This window comes from Ambystoma mexicanum, chromosome 2q (assembly GCF_040938575.1).
Source record: "Ambystoma mexicanum isolate Mex_15411 chromosome 2q, UKY_AmexF1_1, whole genome shotgun sequence".
NCBI lineage: Eukaryota > Metazoa > Chordata > Amphibia > Caudata > Ambystomatidae > Ambystoma > Ambystoma mexicanum.
This window is the reverse complement of record NC_090924.1, coordinates 1,434,933,268-1,434,959,246: the sequence shown is the minus strand read 5'-3', so window position 1 is coordinate 1,434,959,246 and position 25,979 is coordinate 1,434,933,268. Positions and strand designations below refer to the sequence as shown.

General features: G+C 48.9%; 1 protein-coding gene across 2 annotated transcripts; it reads left to right on the top strand.

The window, feature by feature from the left end:
* The first annotated feature begins 723 nt into the window (after positions 1–723).
* LOC138570233 (probable G-protein coupled receptor 34) lies at positions 724–25,093 on the top strand. 2 transcript variants are annotated; one of them, XM_069648974.1, is made up of 2 exons: positions 724–1,128; positions 23,238–25,093. In XM_069648974.1, exons 1-2 carry the CDS (start codon positions 1,098–1,100, stop codon positions 24,269–24,271), a joined length of 1,065 nt encoding a protein of 354 aa, XP_069505075.1. In that variant the 5' UTR covers positions 724–1,097; the 3' UTR covers positions 24,272–25,093. The 2 variants fall into 2 exon arrangements, with proteins under 2 accessions (XP_069505075.1, XP_069505076.1); XM_069648975.1 differs by lacking the exon at positions 724–1,128 and adding an exon at positions 22,452–23,081.
* Positions 25,094–25,979: the final 886 nt, after the last annotated feature.

Genomic DNA, 25,979 nt, shown 5'->3' with positions numbered 1-25,979 from the left:
CCCCTGCATATTAGACACATCTATTGAAAGAGAGGGAGACTGGACGACAGAGAGCTTCTTAGAATATTAGACAGAGAGCTAGTGAGAGGGAACACTGGAAGGAGAACCACTCAGAGTGAGACACAGAGAGTGTGAACGAGAGACGACCGAGAGCTACATGGAATATTAGACATATAGCTACTGAGAGTGCGAGAGAGAAGGTGAGGGTGACAGAGAGAGACAGGGGTACTGAGGCTGAGAGGTTGCGGGAGACAGAGAGAGACACCCAGTGAGAGCGTTACTGAGAGTGAGAGACATATATCTGAGCAACCCAGAAAGAGAGAGCCACTGGGAGCCAGAGAGAGAAAGAGAGAGAGAGAGAGAGAGAGAGAAAGAGAGAGGTAGAGAGAGAGAGAGGGCTACCTAGAATATTATCTAGAGAGGTGACGGGAGGGAGTGACTGAGTGACAGAAAGCAGGGGTGAGAGAGAGAGTGAGACATGAGGCTTCTGTGCGAGGCAGAGACGTGTGTCTTCTGGATGTGTGTGTGTGCGTGCGTGCGAGAGAGAGAGAGAGAGAGAGAGAGACACTCTACGTGGAAAGGGCAGGGTGACATAGGTGTGCGATATCCATCACACGAATGCAAATTGTGAGGTCTGGAAATTCCGTGTAGCCTAAATGTCACAGATAAGGAAGGCACCCGCTGAGAGGCGAGCCTCACGCGAGATAGGGGGGCCCGGGGGACCAGTGCAGGAGCAGAGAGAGGAGAGAGCAGTGCCACTCACGAGCAGCACCAGAGCTAGTCATTGACCATCCGGTCTAGAGCGCCAGGAGTGCGGTACATGCCCACGCAGACGGGCACTTCTGAGCTAGCAACAGCTGAAAAGAGAACTGCCGGGGTGCCAGTGCCCAAGCAGGGAGTGGGACCCGGTGCGTGTGCAGAGAGGCAGTGCCTGAGTACTGGGCACGAGTGCCAGCGGACGAGGGGCCTGTACTGTGGCAACAGGCCCAGTACCCAAGGAGAGCCGCGCAGCACTAGTGGCCGCGCAGAGAGGCCCAGTGGAGGGGCCGGTACCAAAGAAGACGCGTCGCACCCCCACATCTGAGGTGCCAGTACCGATGTACCAGGGCTGGACAGCAATGAGCTACGGTAAGTGGCCGCGTGCAGCGGTCAGAGGGTGCTCAGGGCTCATGTTTTGGGCACACCGGTGGGGTGGGCCTCTAGGCGCTTGCTCTGAGGGGCTGACCCAGGGATGGGGGACCCAGGTGAGAGCTGGCACACAGGGTAAGGTGTGTGGTCAGAGCCGGATGGACATGGAGAGTGCAGGCTACTGACCTGTCTGGCCTTTAGGGGGCGAAACTGGTGGCTCTCAACAATTTGCAAAAGTACAGCCAGGGCACTTTCTAGCCAACTTGGTGCCCAGTGCAAAACACCAGAATACGAGAATACAACACCCACCACCCCCCCCCCACTGGCACACTTCACCCCCAAACTACAACTCTATGCCGTGCGACAAACCCCTCCTCAATGTGAATAAAAAATTGCTATAGAAATGAAGCTGGTTTCTTTTTTTTCTTTTTTTTTTAAATGTTTATTTACATTTTAACAAAACAACAATACATCGATCATGATGAAGCAAATACATCATAGTACGAGCAAAGACCAACAATGCAAACAATATATGAATACAGAAAGAGAGAGAGAGAGAGACACAGTATGGGCAAAAAATAAAAAATAAAAAAATAAACCCCATCACTGGTTTCATGACATTGTAATTCAAGTACTTTACAGAAGATTTCTAATGTGAAAACACAGCTGTTGCTGCCCAAGTAAATGATTCTTCTGTCACCTGCCCTTAGGGAAGGACTGGCCTGAATGCAGTTTCAAACTGTCCGTACTGGCACACTGTGGTGTGACCAGCCTACCTGGGGTCAGAGGGCTCACTGACCACTGTAATAGACTAACAATATGTATTTTTTCTTATTGTACTTTATGGGAGTGGGAAAGGGAACAAATAGCACCAGTGAGGGTTCCTGTATGCTTTGTATTAAATCAGAGAGTCTTTCAGGGCTAGAACAGTGATCAGAGATCTCTATATTTGATAAACAAGTCTGTGATAAAAAAGATTGTATGTGTGAATCTCTAAATTCATAACAGATGCATGGCTTGGTAGTCACATCACTGTTCACAATACTCACCCTAACATTAAAATGTTTGTAACCATAAACCATACATGCTCATTTGGACAGCTTACGTTTTTGGATGTGAGTATTAAATGGCTGAAACATCAGCCACTCAAATATGGAACAAGGGCTCTTTTACTTCTTGTTTCTGAAGAATTTTAGATAAGGAAGGGCTAGGTCTCAGCGTGGGCATGCCCAACCCCCCAATACAGGAACATCTTTTGGGAATTATATATATATATGGACAGGACAGGATACCTTAGAAGAGAGACTCAATAAACAATGTACAGAAAGGATTGTGCCTCTTACAAACTTTAACCTGACCAGTAATAAGATGATGAAGCGTTTTAAACAAGACCAGCTTTTAATGCATGGAAAAGGATCCACAGTTCCTCTCCCACTACATCCTCGCAGGCCTCAGGGGTTATTTCTGCAAAGACAACAGGCCCATGCTTTATCTAACAGAGCTGGCATTAGCATCTCTTAGTGCTGGCCTGCAGCTGGTGAACATCATGGTGTGGCAGTGTACACAGGGCGTTTGGCAACTTCTTTGATTGCTTTATGATATATGATATGGCATTTGTAACGCGCCTATACACAAGTGTTTCAAGGCGCGACGAGGCAAGGAAGAGGGGAAAGTGGGAGAATAGAGACAACAATCCTACTAGGCCAAGTGACATTGAGATCGTGCAAGTCCTGGGGAGGTTGGAGGGGAAAAGTGCCAGGGGAAAATGGAGGGGGCAGTGCTGTACATGGGACCAAACAATAACTAGAAGTGCGGCCAGCAGGTAGCAGGTGCAATGGTAAATGCAGACAGCAGGTGTCCAAAAGTGCAGGGAGGGGGACTGTAGGGTTACAGATACAGACCCAAGTGCAAGGGTTGCTGGGAGGCAGCGCGGTGTGCAACTGGGCGGGTAGGGACCTGGGCCGTGGTTCAAAGGGTAGCCAGGTAACAAGTGCAGTATCAGACAGGAAATCAGCAGGGGAGAGGAAGAGAGAAGGCAGAAACAAAGAACCGGAGATAGTCCTCGAGTTTTAGAGAGGCAGGGAGGCTGTTCCAGAGGAAGGCCCCAGACGAGGAAAGACATCTACCCACAACTCGTTGCTTGGAGAAGTGACTGACTCGGGGCTAAGAGCTCGAGTAGGAAGGTATTTACGAAGAGAGAGTTAGAGGTATTGAGGACCCGGGCCCCAGAAGGCCTTGTGGACAAGGCAGAGGGTCTTGAACTTAATCCTTGCAGCCACTGGGAGCCAATGCAGAGACTTCAGTGCTTTATGCATTTAAGTGTGGGCACAGTATGGCATGCTTGTCCGAGCCACCTACACAAAATGTTCCAGAATGTTATTGTATGTACATTGGACACATCAGACAAAAACAGGCACATGTGCTGTTACATACGGGAGCGCCACATATACACCATTAACCAACGTGGTGGTGGCTTGTGCAGCGCACATATCACTGCATTGATTTGCCATGGACTACTGTCTGCATGGTGACACACAATGAACCCTGTTTTCCTAATCAAGGTGCCAAGTGACATTGAGGTGCTTCTGGTGTGAGTACTAGGCAGTGGCTTGTTTAGAAAATTAAAAGACCTTTTCTGCTGAGCGCATGCATTTAGTCCATGTCTGAAAGCAGCCACTTGAATATTTAAGCAAGAAAATGACAGTTACGCTTCCCAGGGACGCAATGTCTGGAATTGAAAAGTAATATAAAAAAACGTTTTTGTGTGTCAAATAAAGAGACCTGAACATAAAGAAAATAGTTTAAAACTTTTTCTAGGTGGCATTTTAATTCTCTTTAAAGAATGCATAGGTTTGTTCAGCTAACTGATACTTGTGGAGGCCTGGTGAATAAAAATGCCCCATGTTCAGTTCTTAACACTGAAATGTTAAGCACACACTGGGCCTCAATACGAGCTTGGAGGTAGCCATGCCGTTTTTACCGGCATGGCTACCCTCAAACTCGGGTCCAGGTCCGGGTCCCAAAAAATGGGAATTACTGGGCCATTCCGACCTTTGCGGGCCCGGTAATTCCCATTCGCGGGACCCGAACACGGTACGTCCTCATTCCCATTTGAGCCCCATAGGGCTCAATGGGAATGGGGAGGATGGTAACAACGGGACCACTGCTACCATCCTGGTCTGCTCGCGGGTGCCACTCTGCACGTCTGGTCTGTCCAGCAGTCCAGAGCGGCACCCGCAAGCAAACCCGTAATGTTGCTGCGAGGTAACTACAGCGCGGGCAGCACTACATGCGCCGTTGATGCCTTACCACAACACTTATAATGAGGCCCACTGTGTAAGAACAATGGCTTGTTAAGTGAGCCATCGCTTATAAATTGCCCCACTTGAAAGGCTGTCAACACAAAGAATGAGGGGCACAGGGTGTGTGACTCCACAGCATCTCACACGCTGCGAATATGCATTCCTTTGTTTGCATACTTCAAACGCATTGCAGTCATCCACAAGTCGTCAGAGAGTGGCCAGCCACACATCACAGAGGAGAACTCACCGGCAGAGCAGACTGCTTATTCTTTTGTCCGGCAAGATCAGAGTCAGCTTTCTGGGTGGGCCCCTTGCTGCGCCCACCTCCTGAGCTATTTAGCTCTGCTCCAAAGGCTGTCGCCCACTCCACCCGGGCCACGAAACGGGGCTGGGTAAAGCACCAAGGCAGGGTCATGAAATTCGGGCGTGGCTTACAACCTTTTATGGCAGGAGAAGTGTGCCATACACCCAATTTTAAAGATTTACATACAATAATAATATCCCAATCCAAATGTAGTCAATTATGTAAGAGCGTGGACACAGGCAATTCCCACATCTGCCTTTATTTACAGTGTGTTTACTTCTGGTTGTGAGAATATGTATTCTTTAGTGGTCTCAATGCTCTAGAAAGCTGCCAGGTGTGGACGTGTCTTTAACAATATACGCTAGCACTGCCCCCCTCTGAGTTAGGGTTACACAAAGAAAATATAAAGTCCTGTTCAAAATATATATGCTGGCATTGCCACTGTAAAATACGGGCATGCTGCCGGCAGAGAAAAGAAAATATGACAATCCTGAGGCTGATCTCAACAATATATGCCAGCGCTGCCCCCTATTTGGTTAGGTGTGCTCAAAGAAAATGTGAAGTCCTGGGACTTGCATTATTGAAGGATCGTTACATAATCCCAGAAGACTCGGGGCAACTTGATTTTGCGATAGTTAGCCAACCGTCGTTATCTGTGATTCGTCTGGGGTTACCCATATATGGTCAGAGTGTGGGTGTGATATGTACCATTGATTTCTGGAAACATCACAATGAAAAAGAAAATACATCAATTGGTGGCTTCAGTATAAGGGTTTTATTTAAAATTAATTTGGGCACTGTTTACTCACCAAATAATTTGGAAAACTAAACTGTAGTGGAAAAACAATAGCAAGGCCAATGAAACACGATTAAGGAGGAAATTAAGAAAGTATGCCTTCCTTGGTCCTGAAGAAGTGCCGTAAGTGCGACAAGGCACGAAACATATCGGTGAGAGATATTAGCGCCCCATGAAAAAACGTTTAACAGAAAATTGGACAATGATACTCACTGGAAAGTATTGTTACACTTACAATTCTATGTGCTGGCCCTTGGAATGATTTAAAAATTATGAAATTAATTTTTTAAGGCTGCATGTAATCTATATTGGCCACAGGTTATACAAGAGAGCAATAGAAATATAGGAAATCCAATGTTACTATGGTTTCATAATAAGGAATATTTTTGTAAGGTGCACCACATTCACAAAAGCTTTTTATAAAACCAAATTGGATTTTATGTTTTGTTTAATTCTGTAATTAATTGTTTGATTAAAGTAAATAAGGAGGGGTTGGTCTTCTGCTTGACAAAACTGGGTAGGAGGTCTCTATGTAGTTAAATAGATTTTTCCCGGAGTTAATCTTCTACCCTTAGCCTGATTAGATTCTGTTTTTAGGCCCCTGGGTTCCTCACAAATTTGTTGAATAGCGATGCCTAGTTGTTCACCATACTCCCAGAATTCATGTTCCTGAAATGGGGGTCCTTTATATGTTGCATGCGGGCTGTTCTGGGTTGCTGTGATTTTCTCTAGTTTTGGGAGAACGGCTTCAGCTGCGGTGGTGTACACAGGGTCAACGTCGGAGTATCTAAGAAGATCTCCACAATTATTGATCCGTAATGGCTGTTAGGTAGGGAGCAATAATCAGCACTTACGTAGTCCCACGGTTTGTTAATTCAGTCGTGCGAGCGAATTGGCGGTAGGAGGCTGCTATTCCCTATCGCTTGAAACCTGATGCGCAAGGCTACTAATTGGCAGGGGTGGGGTGAGGAGCGTGATAGATGCTTTGTCAATTTCTGAGCATCATTGTTCTGGTAGGGGTAGCGTGAGGAGCGTGATAGATTATTTGTCAATTCCTGAGCATCATTGTTCTGGTAGGGGTGGGGTGAGGACTGTGATAGATTCTTTCTGAGCATCATTGTTCTGGCAGGGGTGGGGTGAGGACTGTGATAGATTCTTTGTCAATGTCTGAGCATCATTGTTCTGGCAGGGATGGGATGAAGACTGTGATAGCTTCTTTGTCAATTCCTGAGCGTCATGTTCTGGCAGGGGTGGGGTGAGGAGCGTGATAGCTTCTTTGTCAATTCCTGTGCATCATTACCCTGGCAGGGGTGGGGTGAGGACTGTGATAGTTTCTTTGTCAATGTATGAGCATCATTGCTCTGGCACGGGTGGGGTGAGGACTGTGATAGCTTTTTTGTCAATATCTGAGCATCATTGCTCTGGCAGGGGTGGGGTGAGGACTGTGATAGCTTCTTTGTCAGTTTCTGAGCATCATTGCCCCGGCAGGGGTGGGGTGAGGATCTTAATTTTTTAGCATCATTGCTTTGGCAGGAGTGGGGAGAGGGACGCCAGTGTAGGTAATGCCATGATGGTGTCCATTCCTGTCTACTTGTATGAACACTGCTCTGAGGAAACATGGGCCAGTGTCCACCAGCAACTCTGTCTTCTTTTGCGTGCTAAAGTAGGCCAGTGTTTCATCACATACAAGGGCACCCCTGGTGTTGTTTGGCAGTACTCTGTCCATCACCATTCCGCGCTGAATTTGGTCAACTCTGAGGAGGTTCCACGATCTGCGGCACGCTTCGGGAGAAACCACCCGCAGTGGTTGACCAGGCCAAATAAGCTGCATGATTCAGACACTGGCCTCGGGCATGAAGTGGAGCAGATTTGATGTATTTGACATGTTTTCAGATCAGGTCTCACCCCATCATGATCAAAGGCACAACCAAAGAATTCCAGTGTTGGGTTCAGGTCTTCACATGTCCCGCAGTGGAAGGCGTGTCTGCATTCTCGGATGTGGTGGAAACCTACATAGAGCCTCAGGTAGTGGTCATCCTCGCTGGGCAAATAAACCAAAATGCCGTCACTGACACTGATGACATCATGAATGCCATTGCAGAATCAGTGCGTGCAAGTCGTCGCGCTCTGACATGGGTGGTAGTGCTCATTGCTCTGGAAATCTTCTCCAGTTTGAGTTGGTGGTTCTCAAATTTAAGATCCAAGTTTGAGACAATATGAAATGATATATGTTACGTTCACCACAATGGCGTCAATGGTGTGGGCGATGTGACATTCCCATGTAATGGCTTTGTTGGGGAGACGCATATCAATGCAGATTCCTACTTCTGCAGGCTGCTTGGTCCGACTCCAATGGCGAGTCAGGCCCTTGATTTCAATGAGTGGTGACTTACTCAATTCCCCGCTCATGCTAGCATGCATGCATCTTGGCTGCCTCTGCGGGGGCCTGGTAAGAACCACATAACAGGTGGTTCTCTACACCGAAAGAGGGGGAGCCATGAACCTTCCTACCAAGCCTTGGAGACAGTGTTGGGAGAAGGCCTAGATGGCCCCGCGCTTAGTCCATGCCTCTGCTAGGCAGAACAATGGATAGAGAATTGGGGCATATGCATTTTGAAGTGGAGGCAGATTAAAGAAGTAGCCCACTAGTACATCCAACAGAAGTCGAGATCCTGAGATTTCAGGCGCAAATAAGTGAATTATACAGTGTGGTGTTGGAAGTGGCTCAGAAGGAGCGGGACTCATTCCCCTCCAGGCATCACGTACCAGGACATCATGACATTAACAGAGATTTCTTTTGGAGTCTGTCCAATGCTTTAAGTCGGATGAGGAATCAAGGAGGAGTGCTAGCAAGGAGGCATGGCCTAAATGTGGGCATCAGTGGGGGAGGGGGAATTGCTCCCAAGTGCCGGCACAGTGACTCAGGGAGGAGAGGAAGGCCCCTTTCTACCATGAATTTTGTTACAAACTCCTCTCCATTTCTTTCTTAACCACAGACACTGACCCCCGCGTGCAGCCTTTTCTCCCATCAAAGATGGTCTCTGTTGCCTGGTGAAAGGCATGTCTTTATGGGTCGGCGCCTCTGATTAAGAAACAAAGGGAGAGGGAAGTGGGTTCAGCAAAAGGTTGACTTTTCTTTAACCTCCACTCCTTTTGATTTTCCTCTTCACCACCTACTTTCTCCTCCTAATGTTCCTCCTCATTACCTCTTTTCCCATCCACCTCTCCAACACTCTCCAAACCCCCCCCACTCCACCTCCAAACACCCACATTCTGTGGAAATGTGTGGCTTTTATACTGCAAAACTCTTCACCCGGGATGTCGTCTTTTGGATTAGCAACAACTAGGGGGCATATTTATACTCCCACAGGCTTGGCTTTTCTGTTTGAACTGAGAGGAATCACCTGCACTCAATGATCAGACACCATGTTTCATGGGGAGGCGGACAACCCCCATATAAGATTCGGCTGCCATCTTGGATTCTTGTTTTCCTGCTTGCGTGCCTGGGATCAGAGCACTATTAAGGACACTGCCTCTCTCCTCCATCTACGATGTCTTCTCTTATACAACTGCTTACAGTACGGCAGAGACCCATCCTGCAGGACAAGTAAGGCACTGGGCCTCATTACAAGCATGGAGGTAGCCATGTCGCTTGCAGCGGCATGGCTACCCCCATACCGGGTCCCGGGTCTGGGTTACTTGAATGGGGAAATACTGGGCCCGCTATTTCTACATTCAAGGAACACGGACCCGGTACGCCCACATTCCCATTTGAGCCCCCATAGGGCTCAATGGGAATGGGGAGGATGCTAACAACGGGCCCGTTAATGACGGGCACATTGTTAGCATCCTGGGCTGGGCAGACAGGATGCCTGGTTTTACCCACGAGCAGATCTCGTAATCCGGGGGCTACCCCCACCCCATGACATGAAGACCCTCGGCTGGAAGCCTCCTTGTCATGGGGTGGGGGAAGACCTATGACTTAAAAAATAAATAGTTTCTTTTTTAAGTCAATATGCCATCATAAAGAAATTATTTCCGTTATGGTTCAGTCCTTAACAGAAATAATTTCTTTATGAAGTCAAGAGGCAGTGCAAGGGTGACTAATCAAGAAAGAGTCTGGACTCAGTGAGACTGAGGGTAGCCAAGCAACCTGTTGGTCCAGCAGACAAGTAGGTCAGCAGGGGAGGGAGTGAGAGAAAGCCGGGGTGAAGAGAAACATTTTTAGCTGCTTCCGGAACTTCAGGTTGTCCGGCTCAAATTTGGGAAGGGCAGGGAGGCCATTCCAGAGGGAGACACCTTCAGAGGAGAGAGATCTACCCCCCACTCTCTGCCTGGAGGAGCATCTAACCCTTAGGGCTTGAGAGGAAGGTATTTTGGAAGAGAGCATTGGATGTAGTGCAGATCCCAGCCCCAGAATGCCTTGTGCACAATGCAAAGGGTCTTGAACTTGATTCTTGCAGCCACCGGGAGCCAGTGGAGAGATTTGATGGCTGGAGAGAAACGGGTCCTGGGCTTGAGGCCAAGTATAAGTCTCTCAGTCCTTATCTGGATTAGTTGCAGAGGCCGGAGAGTAGAGGTAGGCAGAGAGGAAGTGACTGTTGCAGTAGTCCAACTTAGAAAGAACCAGGGCTCTGGAGACAGTGAGCTTCTGGGGGAAAGCGAGAAAGGGAAGTTGACGAGGTGCAGCTGGTAGGGGGACTTCCTGGTGACGTCCGAGATGTGAGAAGAGAAAGAGAGAGTGGAGTTGAAGATGACACCAGGAATGAGCGAGAGAGGAGAGTAGGCTGAGGGGAGACTGAAGGAAAGCTGAGTGTCATCCGCATAACACTGTAAGTTAGAGAAGGTAGAGAACAGGTGGGCTAGAGCCCTGTGGAACGCCACAGGTAGAGAGAGGTGGCGGAGTGAAAGAGACCAAGTTGGACCTGGGAGGGGCGGTCCAAGGGGAAGGAGGTAAGTCACTCCAGGGCCTGATCCATGATGCCCAGGTTCTCACAGAGTCGATTGATCAGGATGGCGTGGTTGACCGTGTCGAAAGCAGAGGAAAGTTCAAGGAGGATGAGGACAGAAGGAATGCTGGCATCAAGGTTAGAGATCAGATCTTCATAGGTGTTCAAGAGAGCAGTTTCCGTGCCTTTGGCAGCCCTTAAACCAGACTGATGGTCATTGCCACAACCAACAGATTCAGTGTGGAGAGTAAGCTGGTAGATGGCCAGCTTTTCCAAAGGTTTGGGAGAGGGGAAAGTTCCAGTGGCAAAAGAATGATTACAGAAATTGGCCAAGGCTGGATCAAGGGTGTCAATGTGGTCCTTGATGGTTCTGGAGGAGCGGGCAAGCACCTGTTTCGATGACACTTCCATAGATGGGACTTGTCTAGAAACCTTGTCAGGTGTTAGAGAGAAAGAGGAGAAAGGAGGAGGAGAGGGAGAGATGGCCAAAGGGGGGCCGAGAGAGGAAGGGGGCGGGGAAGAGGAGATAGTGGACAGGATGTCCTGAGTTTTAGTGGAGAAGCGAGAGGCCATAACCGTACAGAGGGCCTGTTGAGGGAACAGGAGAGGTAAAGACCGCAAAAAGATTGGCCAGTTCCTTGCAGATTTTAAAGAGTTTGGCTGTGTTGTTAGAGGCTGCAGAGATGCAGGCGTGAATGTGTGCTCTCTTCTTGATGAGTCTTATTGCTTCGACTGGCATTTTGGCACTAGCAGTGTAGGTATGTCTAAATGTGGCTGGAATGCTTTACTGTAATGTTATTACGTGTCTACACTGGTTTACATTGTGCAGTCAGTTGGACATGTTTTCATTGTGGCATGGCATTTCTAATAGCAAAGCATTCATGTTCCTGTACACTGTTGGTGACTTGCATGTATTGGATTGGTGTTGCCCTACAAAACAATAGCAAACACTGTGGCTTTTTAGCCAATTTTTCTCAGAAAGTGTGCTGTATAATGCATTAAAACACGTATTCATACCATTCTCCTTGTGCAGTGTGCGGCATACCCCTTCAGCAGCACGTTTGTGCGTATTGCGCAAGCGTGGTAATCTAGGCCGGCCCATTGTGTGGCGCGACTCGTGATTTGTTGCCGAGTTGGGGGGGGGCATCAGCATGGCTCACAGAGGGTCCCCCACACCTTGTCTTACGCCACTGGTCAAAGGGCACACACACAGGCAGTGAAAAGGGGTCGCCGCTTTCACTGGTGCTTGTGATTAGCGCTACAGTGAGAACATGCAGGGCGAACCGTGTATTTTCATGGCTACTTCGTTAGTGTAGGCTGCTGGCCGGGGAGTGGCGGTGAATGCAAGACGTGAAGTAACGTCTTCCCATACTCTGATACTGAGTCGGGGTGCGGCAGGGAACATAAGACATGAAGGAAGCCGTGCCTTGTTTCTGGCGGACATCTACGGCCTCTGGGCTCGTGCGCCGGTCCAGAGGCATCAGATACGTGCATTGTGGAGCAGGAAATGTAGGAATTACCACGAGTGAAGGACTGACTGACCAAAGAGTTTTGTTTGTTTCGGTTTAAACAGATGCCATGTGATGGACTGATACTCCTGGCAAAACATGTTATGCAGTATATGAGCTGTATTTTGTGCCAGGCTTGTGCCTTCTTCGTATGCTAAGCAGGACATGAGTTGTGCCGGAATAACTGAGTGTAATAGAGTGCTAAGAGCACATGGTTACAGGAGGTGCATTGGGGTTCAGTACACGGTGTTATGCAGAGCCCGTGCAGCTGTAATGCGAGTATTAGCTGAGTGAGGGATACGTCTAGAAGCTCTGCAGGTTAGGGTTACAATGTTACTGTGCAGGGGGGTTGCTAGGTCTGGAAAAGACCCGGGGCTACGCTAATGTCGGGACTGGGGGCTAGCTAGCATTTTGGTTGTAGCTCCTGAGATTCTATCCGGGGCTACAACCAAAGGACCAGGGGCTATAGCCCCCTTAGCCACCCCCTAGCAACGCATCTGTTACTGTGTTTTCCCTTGCTTCCCCCGTTCCTATCCATTAGGATTCCTTCACCCTCTTTCCGGTGTTCCTACTTCCCTGTGCCTATCTGCAACCTCTCCCTAACCCTCTTCCCCCCATTGGTTGCCTGTGTATATAAAGGAGGCATCTTGTGCCCATCAAGGTGAGAGGGTCGTGTACATGCGGCTTCCGTGGTTAGGTTGAGAGAGTGGAACGCACTTATGACAAACTATTAGAGTGAACAAAATGTTCATAGTGGTCAGGCCAGGAGGGAAGCACAAGTGCAAGGTGCTCGCCTTGGGAACGAGACGATGCTGTGCAACTTGTCTGAACCCCAAAAAATCAAGCGTTAAGCAAGAAATAAATCACTAATACATAAGCAGCCTCCATCATTCCAATAACCGATGTGTGCATTGGAAACCCTAAGCAGCATCTTTGAGTTATCATCTCGAGTATTTGGGTTTTTCCTGCTGGTTCACGCAATCTTTCTGGTCCTAATTGAAGGGCTCATTAGTGATGTGAATACCATGTGTGCCGCCTCTCAGCAAAGCTAAAATGATCTATATGATATGATATGGCATTTATAACGTGCCTATACACAAGTGTGCTCAAATGTGTATTGTTTTTCGTCAGGTTAAAAGCAAAGCAAAAATACACAATGGCAGTTCTGCATCTGCTCTGTAAGGCAGAAGCCTGGTGATTTGGTTCGGAGATGCAGAGTCAGTTCTGCATCAGCTCTGGAGGCAGAAGCCTGGTGATTTGGCTCAGAGATGCAGAGTTAGTTCTGCATTTCCTCTGGAAGGCAGAAGCCTGGTGATTTGGTTCAGAGATGCAGAGTCAGTTCTGCATCTGCTCTGTAAGGCAGAAGCCTGGTGATTTGGTTCAGAGATGCAGAGTCAGTTCTGCATCTCCTCTGGAAGGCAGAAGCCTGGTGATTTGGTTCAGAGATGCAGAGTCAGTTCTGCATCTGCTCTGTAAGGCAGAAGCCTGGTGATTTGGTTCGGAGATGCAGAGTCAGTTCTGCATCAGCTCTGGAAGCAGAAGCCTGGTGATTTGGCTCAGAGATGCAGAGTTAGTTCTGCATTTCCTCTGGAAGGCAGAAGCCTGGTGATTTGGTTCAGAGATGCAGAGTCAGTTCTGCATCTGCTCTGTAAGGCAGAAGCCTGGTGATTTGGTTCAGAGATGCAGAGTCAGTTCTGCATCTCCTCTGGAAGGCAGAAGCCTGGTGATTTGGCTCAGAGATGCAGGAGTCAGTCCTGCATCTGCTCTGGAAGGCAGAAGCCTGGTGATTTGGCTCAGAGATGCAGGAGTCAGTTCCGCATCTTCTCTGGAAGACAGAAGACTGGTGATCTGGTTCAGAGATGCAGGAGCCACGTCTGCATCTGCTCTGGAAGTCAGAAGCCTGGTGATCTGGTTCAGAAATGCAGGAGCCACGTCTGCATCTGCTCTGGAAGTCAGAAGCCTGGTGATCTGGTTCAGAGATGCAGGAGCCACGTCTGCATCTGCTCTGGAAATCAGAAGCCTGGTGATCTGGTTCAGAGATGCAGGAGTCAGTTCTGCAGTTCAGAGATGCAGGAGTCCGTTCTGCATCTGGTTTGGAAGGCAGAAGCCTGTTGATTTGGTTCAGAGTATCTAAGTGGACAGCAGGGATGTGTTGTCTGTGGTTCAGACACACAGGAGTCAGTTCTGCATCTGATCGATCAGGCAGGTGCCGGGTGTCTGTGGTTCAGACTCGCAGGAGTCCGTTCTGCATCTGATCGATCAGGCAGGTGCCTGTGGTTCAGACTCGCAGGAGTCCGTTCTGCATCTGATCGATCAGGCAGGTGCCTGGTGTCTGTGAGTCAGTTCATTTTCTGCCCGAGAAGGCAGGACCCTGCTGGCTGTTGGTTAATTGGGTGGGTGGGTCGGTGGCGGCCATGGTTCAGAACTCTACCCACATTGGTCAAAACGTCCATTTTCAGTGGCAGGCCTTAGAGCCAGGCCCTGTCATTTCATGTTTACATGGGAGGTGTTTCAAGCATTACACCTCGCCCTATGAAATGAGAGCAAGCACGTCCTTCTGGGAACCAGCAACGCGCCTCAGTCTGGGGGATACACCCGCCCCCCAGACCCTCCAACACGAACCCTGCTCACGATCTGTGGGTGCAGCGGGTCGACACATGCACCACCATGTGCGCGCCATTTCTCATGTATTCTTGGGCCCACTGACTGTGGGAGCTTTCTCCACTTGTGTTCCATTAAAGACATTTGTGAATTAGCCGCATAGTATCTGGTCCCAGCGTTGCATTTTAATTGATATTAGTGTAGTAACGGTCTAGCAATCTGTCTAAAAATGAACAGCTGATGATGTATTCTGAAAGGCATTGCGGCTCGTAATATTAAAAACGATTGCTCAGGTTGCCCCCCTAAAACTCCTTAAATCAGATTAATGTAGCAAAAAATTGCGAAAAAGAAGCTCCCATGTAATGTTCTGAAAGTCCGGTCTTTATAACATTTGAATTGTTCCTGTGCAGTACCTTCAGTTTTATTTCCCATCAAAAAGACAGGCCTACAAGTACCACAATGCAAAGTGATACCAGCCGTGCCACTTGCGATCACTATAAACTCTCCTCTCTGTTTGTTCACGCTAATTTAAAGATCTAAAATGCACACAACAAAAGTTTCCCAGTCCATGCGTGATAACTCGAGCCAGTCCTGCTTGCTTCCAATTGCATGCTGGAACTTCTTTTGTTTTTCCCATTTCAAGCGTGGGCCTACAAGTCACAGCATGTAGTGCGAGAAAAAAAAACCCAGGACTGGCTCAAAGATTCCTAATGGAACTAGGAAACTTGGCAGCTATGTTAAGGCCCTGCCCAGCGGAGGCAATGGATGCCCCAGAGGGTCCCCGTCCCTCTTTGGCGGGAAAAGCTCTATCAGGACATGGCCAAAGCTCTAGGATAGCCGGGGGTGCTGGCTCTGCCCCTGGGCACCTGCCCCCAAGCTCAACGGCCGCCCTGCTGTCCAGCAGAGGTCCCACCACATCTCAGCAGGGTTCCGGTCCCTCCCCAAAGGGAAAAGCTTTACAGCGCCCCGGCAAGAGCTCTAGGGCGGCTGTGGGGTGCTGCCCACTCCCTTGGGCATATGCCTTGCATGTGGGTTGACCGTCACTCTGCCCCGTTGAAGTCCAAGGGGGCCTGCCATCCCTTTGTGAGGGCCCCAGAGGTCTTCATACCTCGGCCCTTTGAAATGCATTTCACTGCCAGATGGATGTTCTCTGAGCCTGCTAGATGGTAGTTGCACATAGGAATGAATAGAAGGACCAGATGGCCGGCCGGCCGGCTCTGGAGGTCTAGATGGGCTCCAATTTGAAATTTCTATCCAGTTGGGCCTATAAGGAAGCTGGAGACTTTTGCCCAGACCTTCCACTTAGTCACCCAAGGTACACAGATTACAAGAAAGCTTGGTCTCCTTCCTCCGTATTACAGTAGCCTGTGCGTCTGGGTCCTGTCTGTGCTCCACTTCGCTGTCAAACATGGGCTTTGTGGTGAAACCACTGCACCACCTACATGATGTCCCAGCAGAGCCTAGCCTGCTGGGGATGTCCTGCAAGCCCATTACAGAGGAAAAAAGCCTTCTGAAAGGACGATTTTCTTTCTAAGCAGCAGGGTGCCCGGTCGATAAATGAATCTCAGCTCACTTGCATGTGGATGGCGGAGCGGGCGGCCTGCCCATGTGCCTCCCCCCACTCTATGGGATGGATTTGACTCACTTAGTCCACCTAGGGTTGGTCTGCTTAACTAGCCTTGACTATTATTTCAAGCAATTAGCTTCCAACCGCCTTAAGACTGTGTCAAAGGTATTCCCTTTTGGGGAGGGCCCCCTCACATTGGTGATTCCCCCCTCCAAGCAGAGCAAAGGCCGAGCAGCCAGGCAGCTCCCTAGTGGTCAGAACAGAGTGGATGGGGTTGGGTGGTGCTAGCCCCAGTGCCAACCCTGTAAGCCATGCGTCTGCCCCTTCTCCACTGTGCATGTTTTGTCCAGCAGTGCAGAACAATCGTTCCCTGGGGTGCCGACCCCCCTGTCACCACACTGGTCGTGACGTATTAGGAACCCCTCATACTTTAAATTGTGTCTGGCCTAGCCTCTCCCCTTCCACCCCCCTGGAGCAGGCTGGGCTACCGGTGTCCGTGTGGTTGACCTGCCCATCCAGCCCCCAAGTGTTCAGGGGCAAGCTCTGATTGCTTGGGTCCCACAGAACACAGAGGAAGTGAAGGTCGGTCTGAGACAGGCACGCGGCTCCACCTGTTGCCACCCCCCAGCAGCTGGTTGATCCTGCCAGTAGCATATACTTGTCTCAAAGATGAAACCATGCACGTGTAAGAACACATGCCCGAAACAGTGGAACTGTGATTGACTCATTAAATCAGTAATTTGTTAATTTGAGCGCTCCATCTTTTACTTGGATAACTGTGGTAATTCTAGAGCTAATACATTCTGATGAGTGCTGACCTCCCAGGATGTGTGCATTTATCAGACCAGTTGATGCTAGATAACCTCAGGCTGATTGCATGTCCCGGTAACAGCGACAATACCTTTGGCTGTCGATTCCAGAGGGAGCCAGAGAAGTGGCTACCACATCCAAGGAAGGTGGCAGGTGCACAAATTACCCACTCCCGACTCGGGGAGGTAGTGACGAAAAATAACAATACAGGACTCTTTGAGGCCCTGTAATTATAATGAGTACCCCTTAAATTCTTTAACGAGGATCTATTGGAGGGCAAGTTTGGTGCCAGCAGCCATGGTAATTCCAACTCCAATAGCGTATATTAAAGTTGCCGGAGTTAAAAAGATCATAGTTGGATCTTGGGATTGAGTTGGTGGTCCGCCGTGAGGGAAGTGTTATGACTCTGATGATGTCATCACTCCTTTTCCGGGGTAGCTTCTCCCCATGTGGCCAGGGGACTGCACCCGCTACCTGATCCTGATCCTGACCATGGGGGCGGCTATATGAGGGAGGACCACATGGGGGAGGCGACCCAAAGGGGATGACAAAACATCATTAGAGGAAGCCACATATCCCCCATTCCCTATTAGGGATGTCTCTACATTCTTCATGCCCTGATGACATATTCCAACACTCTCCCTCAACCACTTGCTAATTCTACTTCAAATATTTCCCAATATTACCCAAGGAACAATATGTTAATAACTGAGACGAAGAAGGGGCAGGGTGCAGTGATGATTACTCCCAATAGGGTCCAACATCAACTTCCTCAATATCATGCAATTAACAACATGACAACAACTGAGACGAGAAAGCGGGATGGAGCAATGAAGATGACTAAAACCGGTAAACCAACACAGCGGTCTAGTCTTTGGAAGTTAGTCAATCATGCTGGAAAGTGTAACTCTGCAACAGCTGATACCAAAGAGAGAAAGCTGCAGAGGCTGTAATATACTGCGGCCTGTGCTGACACCAGTCAGGATGCTGAGAGAAAGCATGCTGTGGGAAGCAGCATGAAGGCAAATGCAGATGTGTGAAGTGGAACCAGAGTGCTGGAGGCCCGCCAACTAAGAGTATCAGACAGTGAGAACTCTGCAGGAGAAAGAAGGGCATGGCGAAGACACAGCAGCTGACTGGATGTACGCTGAGCCAGCAAATTGAAAAAGGGGGGAGGCGGAGAAGTGTGAGAGACACTTGAAGCACCCGATAAGCCCAAGGAAGAAGTACGGATTACCAGGTTGCCTGAAAGTGTGTGCAGTTAAATGAAAGGAATGTGAGAGAGGAAAAGGGAAGCCTGTCAAGAGATTAACACATTTGTGAATCATGCCACAAATGGACTGCTGAGACCATATTCCAAAATAAACTACAAAGTAAACATTCCTGGTTTTAAGAAAAGGGGCAGAGAATGAGCGTATGAAAGAATGAGCAAATATTGAAACATACTTTGTCAAACAAAGGTCTATAAGTCAGTATTGGGAAAATATAATTTTGTGGCTAAAACAGAAAGCAACTGCTTGCAAGTTCTGGCAGGAGAGTATATCAGGCAAAGCCACATTTTTACAAAGAAATTGCAAACCAAGTGTTTGCATAAAAGTGAAAGGACAGTATACCAGGCAAAGTCAAATTTCAGTAATAAACTAGAGTAAGAAAGGAATCTCAAGTAAGAACCATGTCCTTGAGATTGCATGCCGTAATGATTTTGAACTGTCTTGAATGTAAAGAGAAACCTGCGGGAAGGGAGCCATTTCTCCGAGAACTGTGAACCCACCAAAAGGAGAGAGTCGTCCTCTTGGGGTTACAAGGAACTTGCATTACTCTTTGTGGAAAGTTTTCACTTTGTTAAAAGGAATCTAAAGAAGTTCCATGGAACTGTGAACATTGTCCACTTGGAACGTTTTGGTTAGATTTACCCTTTCGTGTTGAATCTGAACATCCTAGATTATGGATTGTGAGACATTTTCCAAACCCTTTATTATTTTAAATAAATTACCACAATTATAAGTTTTCTGTGTCAGTGGCTCATTCCTGGCTCATCACATATGATGTCAGTAGTGGGATCGGGCTCAGTTGACACAAACTGGGGGACCCATCAGTATTCCACATTATACTTGTGTTAACCAAACCCAGAAATACCTCCCATGAGTTTGATCATTAAGTAACTGCAAGGAGAGGAGTTTACAAAATGTGAGTGTTCAAAGCAGGCCAGTCGCCTGCATACTTCAGCTAGGCATAATGGAATAGGAGTCGGGTTCTATTTTGTTTGTTTTTTCAGGACTGGGGCCATGATTAAGAGGGATGGTGGAGGCATTTGTATTGTGCCACGAGAGGTGAAAATCTTCGAACGATGTAAGACGAACCAACGCAAAAGCATTTACCAAAAATGTTTTCATTAATCAAAAATGAAAGTCAGAGGTTCGAAGACAATCAGATACTGTCATGGTTCTGACCATAAATGATGCAGACTAGCGATACATAATTTCCATGACCCACTTAACAACTTCTGGGAAACCAAAGTCTTTGGGTTCCGGGGGGGGGGGGGATAGTTGCACAGTTGGGACGCAAAGGAATTAATGGCAGAGCACCACCAGGTATGGAGCCTGCAGCTTAGTTTGACTCAACATGGGAAACCTCACACTGACTGGACATGGAAATGATCGACAGATTGATAGCTTTTCCTCCATTCTGTGGGTGGTGGTGCATGGCTGTTCTTAGTTGGTGGAGCAATTTGTCTGGTTAATTCTGATAATGAACAAAACTCTTCTATGCTAACTAGTTACACAACAATCAGCGGTAGTGTTTAAATTCTTAGAGGGACAAGTGGCATTCAGGCACACGAGATAGATCAATAACAGGTCTGCTATACCCTTAGATGTCCGGGGCTGCACACGTGCTAAACTGAATAGATCAGCGTGTGTCTACCCTTTGCCGACAGGTGCGGGTAACCCGCTGAAAATCGTTTGTGATAGGAATTGAGGATTGACAGTATTTCCCATGAACGAGGAATACCCAGTAAGTGCCGGTCATATGCTTGCGTTGATTAAGTGCCTGCCCTTTGTACACACTGCCCATCATTACTACCGATTGGATGGTTTAGTGAGGTCCTCGGATCGGCTTAGCTAGGGTTGGCAACGACTTTGGTGGAGCGCTGAGAAGACAATCAAACTAGAGGAAGTAAAAGTAGTGATAAGGTTTCCGTAGGTGAACCTGCAGAAGGATCATTGCTAGTGGAGCAGCCGGAAGGAGAACAGTGTCCTGACGTCGGTTGTCCCCTCTGGTGCCAGCACAGGCACTCCTTGCACTACGGTCCAGCCAGCAGAGCGGCCTGCATCCAGGGTGTGTGGGGCACCAGGCGCTGGGGAGCAGGTTCCCTTTCACCGGATGGGCCGTGACCATCAGATGAACAGTGATGTCTGCCAGGACTAGGTTAACCTGCCCGGACATCCCCAACCACGCATCAGAGAGAGCCCTGAGCAGCCTTACCTGCCCACCGAGCTGGCCCCTGAGCGGCCGTGCTGGCTGGGTGCTCCTGGTCTGACCTGCCAGCAGGCGGGTGTTAGTGGGAGCCCCCCGGCTGGAAGGGAAGCAGTGAGTGGGGGCAACGAGGGAAACCTGGCTGTTCTCGAAGGATGCCTCTTCGGGTGTACAGTGGCTCAGCACACCAGGTGAGCTCTGAGCCAATGGCACAGCCGGGACTGCTTGACAAGCGGGCGTCAAGTTACCAGATGCTCACCACCAAGGCAAGCATGACCTCATGGCTGCCCGGCCATCTGGTCTGTGGGCTGGCCCGGCTGACTCCTACAGCCTGGGCTCCATAAGCCCCCAGCTAAATAGTCAATGGGAAGTGTCTTCCTGCGGGCAGCTCTGTGGCACAGGAAGCCAGGGTACTCCAGTGCAGGTGATGCCCAAGGGCCTGAGTACAGGACAAGGCCAGCAAATGAAGCCCAGGCGCGACCTGAGGTCCAGCGGGAGCCCCAGGGGAGAGCTACAAGGGTGCTGCAAGACAGTCTGGGGCCCACTCGGTTGACATCCCAGAGCACGGGGCCTTAACTGACTGCCCCCAGAGGGCCAAAGCCGAATGAGAGTACCAGAAAACACAGCAGCTAGACACTCAGGCATATGGGAAGGCAGTCATGGCAAGTATCAGGTCCTGGCCAGGGCTCCCCGCGGCCATCCAGTCCATTCCAGATCACACCCTACAAGAACTGAACCCAAATGCTCACCCCCAACCCAGCCATGGCAGAGGTCTCTGCACACCCCGGTGGTGGCCCTGGCCCCCTCCAGAGGGAAAAGCTCTAATGCGCTCCAGCTGGCTGGGGGTACTGCCCCTGCCTTCGGGCGCCCTAGACTTCTACCACGGGTTAAGCTCTTAACACCTCGAAGCCAGAGCCCCGGGGCCCCTCCCCCATCTGCCGCAACCCTCTTCCCCCAGCCATGGGCACCCAGCGGTCGACATGGGCGCCAAGTTTCCCAGTTCCATGCATTTCACCTCGAGCCAGTCCTGCTTTTTGCTTCCAGCTGCATGCTGGAAATTGTAGTTTTGTTTTTCCCATTGCAAAGGTGGGCCTACATGTTCCAGCATGCAGTGTGAAAAAAGACTGTAGGACTGGCTGAAAGATTCTGCCTGCAAAGGTACTGACAAGTCACCACCTTGTAGTCATTTTCTTTGTCAATGCCAACACTACCAATGCATAAATTAACACTTATTGGCATTGGCACGGGTCGTGCCACCCAATCAGCATTCTGGAGCACCAGGCTGAATCGATCTATATAAGTCTGTGTTGCAGGACAGCTGATCGCTGATCCCTGCACGTTGGACTCCTACTAGTCACCACTGTGGCTGCTTGTCTTCCTGTCCATCCGCCCACCTGCTGCACTCCTCTCTTCTCTCCCTCCTGAACTTACCAGAGAGCCTGGTCACAGACACTCCTCCTTTCTGCCACCTCCAATGCCCAACCACCAACATACCCAAACATTAAGCTTCTGGTAAAATGAGCCAGGTGCTAATGGCGTTAAGTACAGCGTTCTGGGGTAGGCTTGCGCAGTAACGGCCTACCTAGGCTTGGGCTAGTGGGTGGTCACTGTGAAGCCCACCCCAGAATGCAGTGCGTGCTCAACAGTATAAAATGGGTTTATTTATCTGTTTTTGGAGGGTTAAACCTAAACTAAAAGGTTAACGGAGCACCGAACAGCGGTTCAAAACTCTCACAGAAGGAGCGTTTTATGGTCACCGTAGCACAGTGGCCGAAGTGTAGGGTGACCAGATGAAAACATTTTTTTAAAAATGGGACAGGCCGTATAAATAGAAGTTGGAATAAATTAAGTGCAAATAAAACGTTAGTCCTACTTCAATGTCACTGCCCTGTTGCAGGGGCGGGGAGGGGTTGTGCTCACAGGCACACTCCTCTCATTGGAGGAGAGCGTGGGGGTGTGGGGCGAAGAGGGATGAAATGCGGGCGTGAAAAGCATTTCACACCACCATTCACGCAGGAAGAGTTGCGCCAGGACCCGATTTCGGGATTTCGAAATTGGGTCCCGGCAAAAACCAGGACCGTAGCCACCCAACCATGCAAAACCTGGACGTAGTTTCTAAAATGAAAATACTCCCGGGACCCCGGGACAGAGGGTGATTTCCCTGGACGGTCCTGGGAAAACCGGGACGTCTGGTCACCCTACCGAAGTGGGCGGGGGTGGTTGGGAGCGGTGCTCCTCTATTTTTTTAAATTAAGTTTTACTCTTCCTATACTTAAAAAAAAAAAAAAAAAAAAAAAAAAGAAATCGTTACGGAATGGTTTCGTTTTAAAATAAAAGCGTGGGAAGAACTTTCCTTAAACCACAGACGCATGTGTTTGGAGGTTTGATTTGTGCCTGGGAGGGGGTCTGGTGATGGGATTTGTGGGAGGTGGGGCAGACCTGCTGGGTACTTCTTCCACCACTGCGTTAACCTCCATTCTAGTCAGAGGTGTGTTTTGCGGCTGCTGCTTCTACTCGCCATCAGGTTTCTTTATAGTGGTGCTGCAGAACCGAGAACAATCTATGGGTCTCAGTTGAAAAGTAAGACAAAGAAAAAGATGTTTTTTTCGGAGTTGAAACGGAAAACCAGTTTGCATAACTAGGTAATGCACACTCAAGCATAAGAAGGCCTCTTTCTTCACATGTCATCCATGTCAGCTCACACATCCATGCGTCTTCCTACTTCCTAGCGTTTGCTGTCTGGGAGGAGCTCCGCTAGTGATTATACGATGGTAATATGTTGTTTCTTCTCATTACAGAGGAAACGATGGAGAACACCACAGCACTGCGGCCTCCTCAGACTGTTCTGCTTCCATCCTCGCCAACTGGAAACACAACCACTTGTGAGATCCAAGATGGCTTCCTGGCCGTGGCCCTTCCAGTCATGTACTCTCTGATCTTCAGCGTCAGCCTGGTGACCAACAGTTTGGCGCTCTGGGTTTTCCAGTGGAGCCCCCAGAGGAAGTCGTCCACGTCGGTCTACATGTGGAACCTTGCCTGGTCTGACCTGCTCTTCACTCTCTGCTTGCCGCTGCGGGTGGCCTATCAAAACCAACCTGGCCCATTTGTGCTTTGTAGGCTTGTTGGTGCCTTCTTCTATCTTAACATGTACGCCAGCATCTTGTTCCTTAGCCTGATCAGCTTGGACCGCTATCTCAAGATTATTAGGCCGCTCCGGCAGTCCAGAATGCACAGTCTCCGCTGGAGCAAGATGGCCTCCGCCCTGGTCTGGCTATCTAACCTCACATGTATGATGCCTTTCTTCTTGGAGGCCCGGAAGGCCGAACCTTGTAGCGAGAAGTGCTTCCACTTCCACAGCAAAGGTCTTATAGGCGCTACCATCAACATCATCGTGGTAGTTGCCTTCTTCATCCTTTCGGCACTCTTTGTCTGTTCGTACGGCAAGATATCGGAGAGGCTCTGCAGAGTGCTACCAGCAAGAGCTCAGCATCAGGGCAGGAGCACTGACACGAGGGCCCTCACAAAAACATTAGTGGTCCTCGTCATCTTCATCTTGTGCTTCGTCCCCTATCACCTCGTCCGCGTACCTTACGTCTTGGCCCAACTCGACGTCATTGCCAGTCTGTCGTGGAAACAGTCTCTGCATGTAACGAATGAAACTGTTCTCTGCATCTCTGCCCTCAACAGTTGCCTGGACCCGATCATTTACTTTTTCCTGTCCAGTAGCTTCCGGAAGGCTGTGCTTTGCACCATGGAAGGCAAGTTCAAGGCATTATTCCTGATGGATTCTTGGACACAAACGAGTAGGAACAGATCGGTGACAGATCTCTAAGTCTCTGCTGTTTCCTGGGCAGCCTCAGAAATATAGTAAACGATCAGTATATATAGACCGCTGCCTTGGACATTATCCAGCAAACCTCCATAAGGACTGGCAATTGCCTGTTGAAGTGCAACACAAAGAACAATGTGGATTTTAACATCAACTGTCTTTGGTCTTGTAAGTGGTCAGTTGCTTCTGAGGGAGGTATAATAGAGCTGTAACAGGGCCACTTCAATGGGAAGTGGGTTGCTTTGGGTGAAGACCTCCAGTACAATAGGTTCTTGCTGGGGCCCCTATGGCTGATGGAGAAATTAGAGCATATTCTAGTTGGATATCCATGTTGATTAGAAATGGCAAAACAGGGAAGGGGTTTGGTCTGGGAAATAACCACTGGTTTGGAGATTCTGAACAAGGAGTCTTGGAGCGGTGTCATCGAATACAAAGGCACCGGGACTCTACCCGTGTGATCACCTGGCTGGATCCCAGGGACGTGGTTTAGTGACCATCCCATCTCTTGTGGCGATCTGCTGTTTGTTTGTGATGTTGGCAAGAAGGGACGAGGCACAGGCTGGTGCGGCAGGTATAGCACCCCCTGTCGGCTTCGTGATCTGGGACATGACGAACCCCACCACTAAGAAGAGTAAACAAGAAGAAAGCCCATGCAGCCAGGCATTATGGCCCACAATACGCGGCGTCCAAGCGCTGCAACAGCTGTCAGCCAATCAAGCTGTACGTACCACAGGATTTAGGGTTGAAAGTGTTTCAGTGGCAATCGTTTTTTTTCATGCAGGTGGACCAAAAACAATTTCAATAAAGCAAATAAAACGAAACTGCGATGAACAAGAATTGTGTAAAGACCGTCATTGTATCGCACAGTTTTGGGGTGCTTCCTTAAGAGGCGTTGATGGGTCTGCCTCAGACAGTCTCTATTTGGTGACGCAGGTGATAGTGGAGCACCCCAAGGAATAATCACCGCCACTGCAATGGGTACCCAAATATGTCAGTTCAAGCAGCACATTGATCTTCTTAACCTAAACTTTGGTCATCTCAAGTGCAGGACTCTTTAATTGTAGACAATAAGTGCTTCGATATTAGTTCAGAGTTTGATGAGCTTTATGACTGGAGAACTCTGGTGATCTCCCAGTGTTGGGTCCATTCAGGTCAACGAGGTTCCCCTCCTTCCTCCCAGAGCTCATCCATTCAGGGAGTACCTTAGAATCCGGGTCAAAGAACTTACAAGGACGTGTCAGGAAGCAAACACAGGTGCGTGAGTTCAGTGTTGACAATCCAGGGTGGTTACATGACAGGAAGAAGCAATGCAGGTATCCGTGGGAGTGTAGTTGTGTCTGTACATGTACACATCATAATGCTGGGGGCTGGGGGATGGGGGGGCATTATAGTTAAGGTCACATGACACTTTCCATAGGAAAAGAGAATCAGGTCAAATCTGTGTCATTTCACCACGTTCATAAAAGTTCACCAAATTTTCCAAGCAACTGACCTATGCCAAGTTTGGGGAAGTTTCATGGGCGTATTCATGTAAAGAAATTATTGAGAAGTAGTCATTTTCTTACACTGGCCTTTTTTAAGACACAAAAAACACTTTCAAGGAATGAATATCTCAAAATAGTCCACTTCACTTTCCCTGAAGTCGCACTGAAATTTTGAAAAATGCATTAGCCAAACTCAAGATATTCACTTTTTTAAAATGCAAAAATGT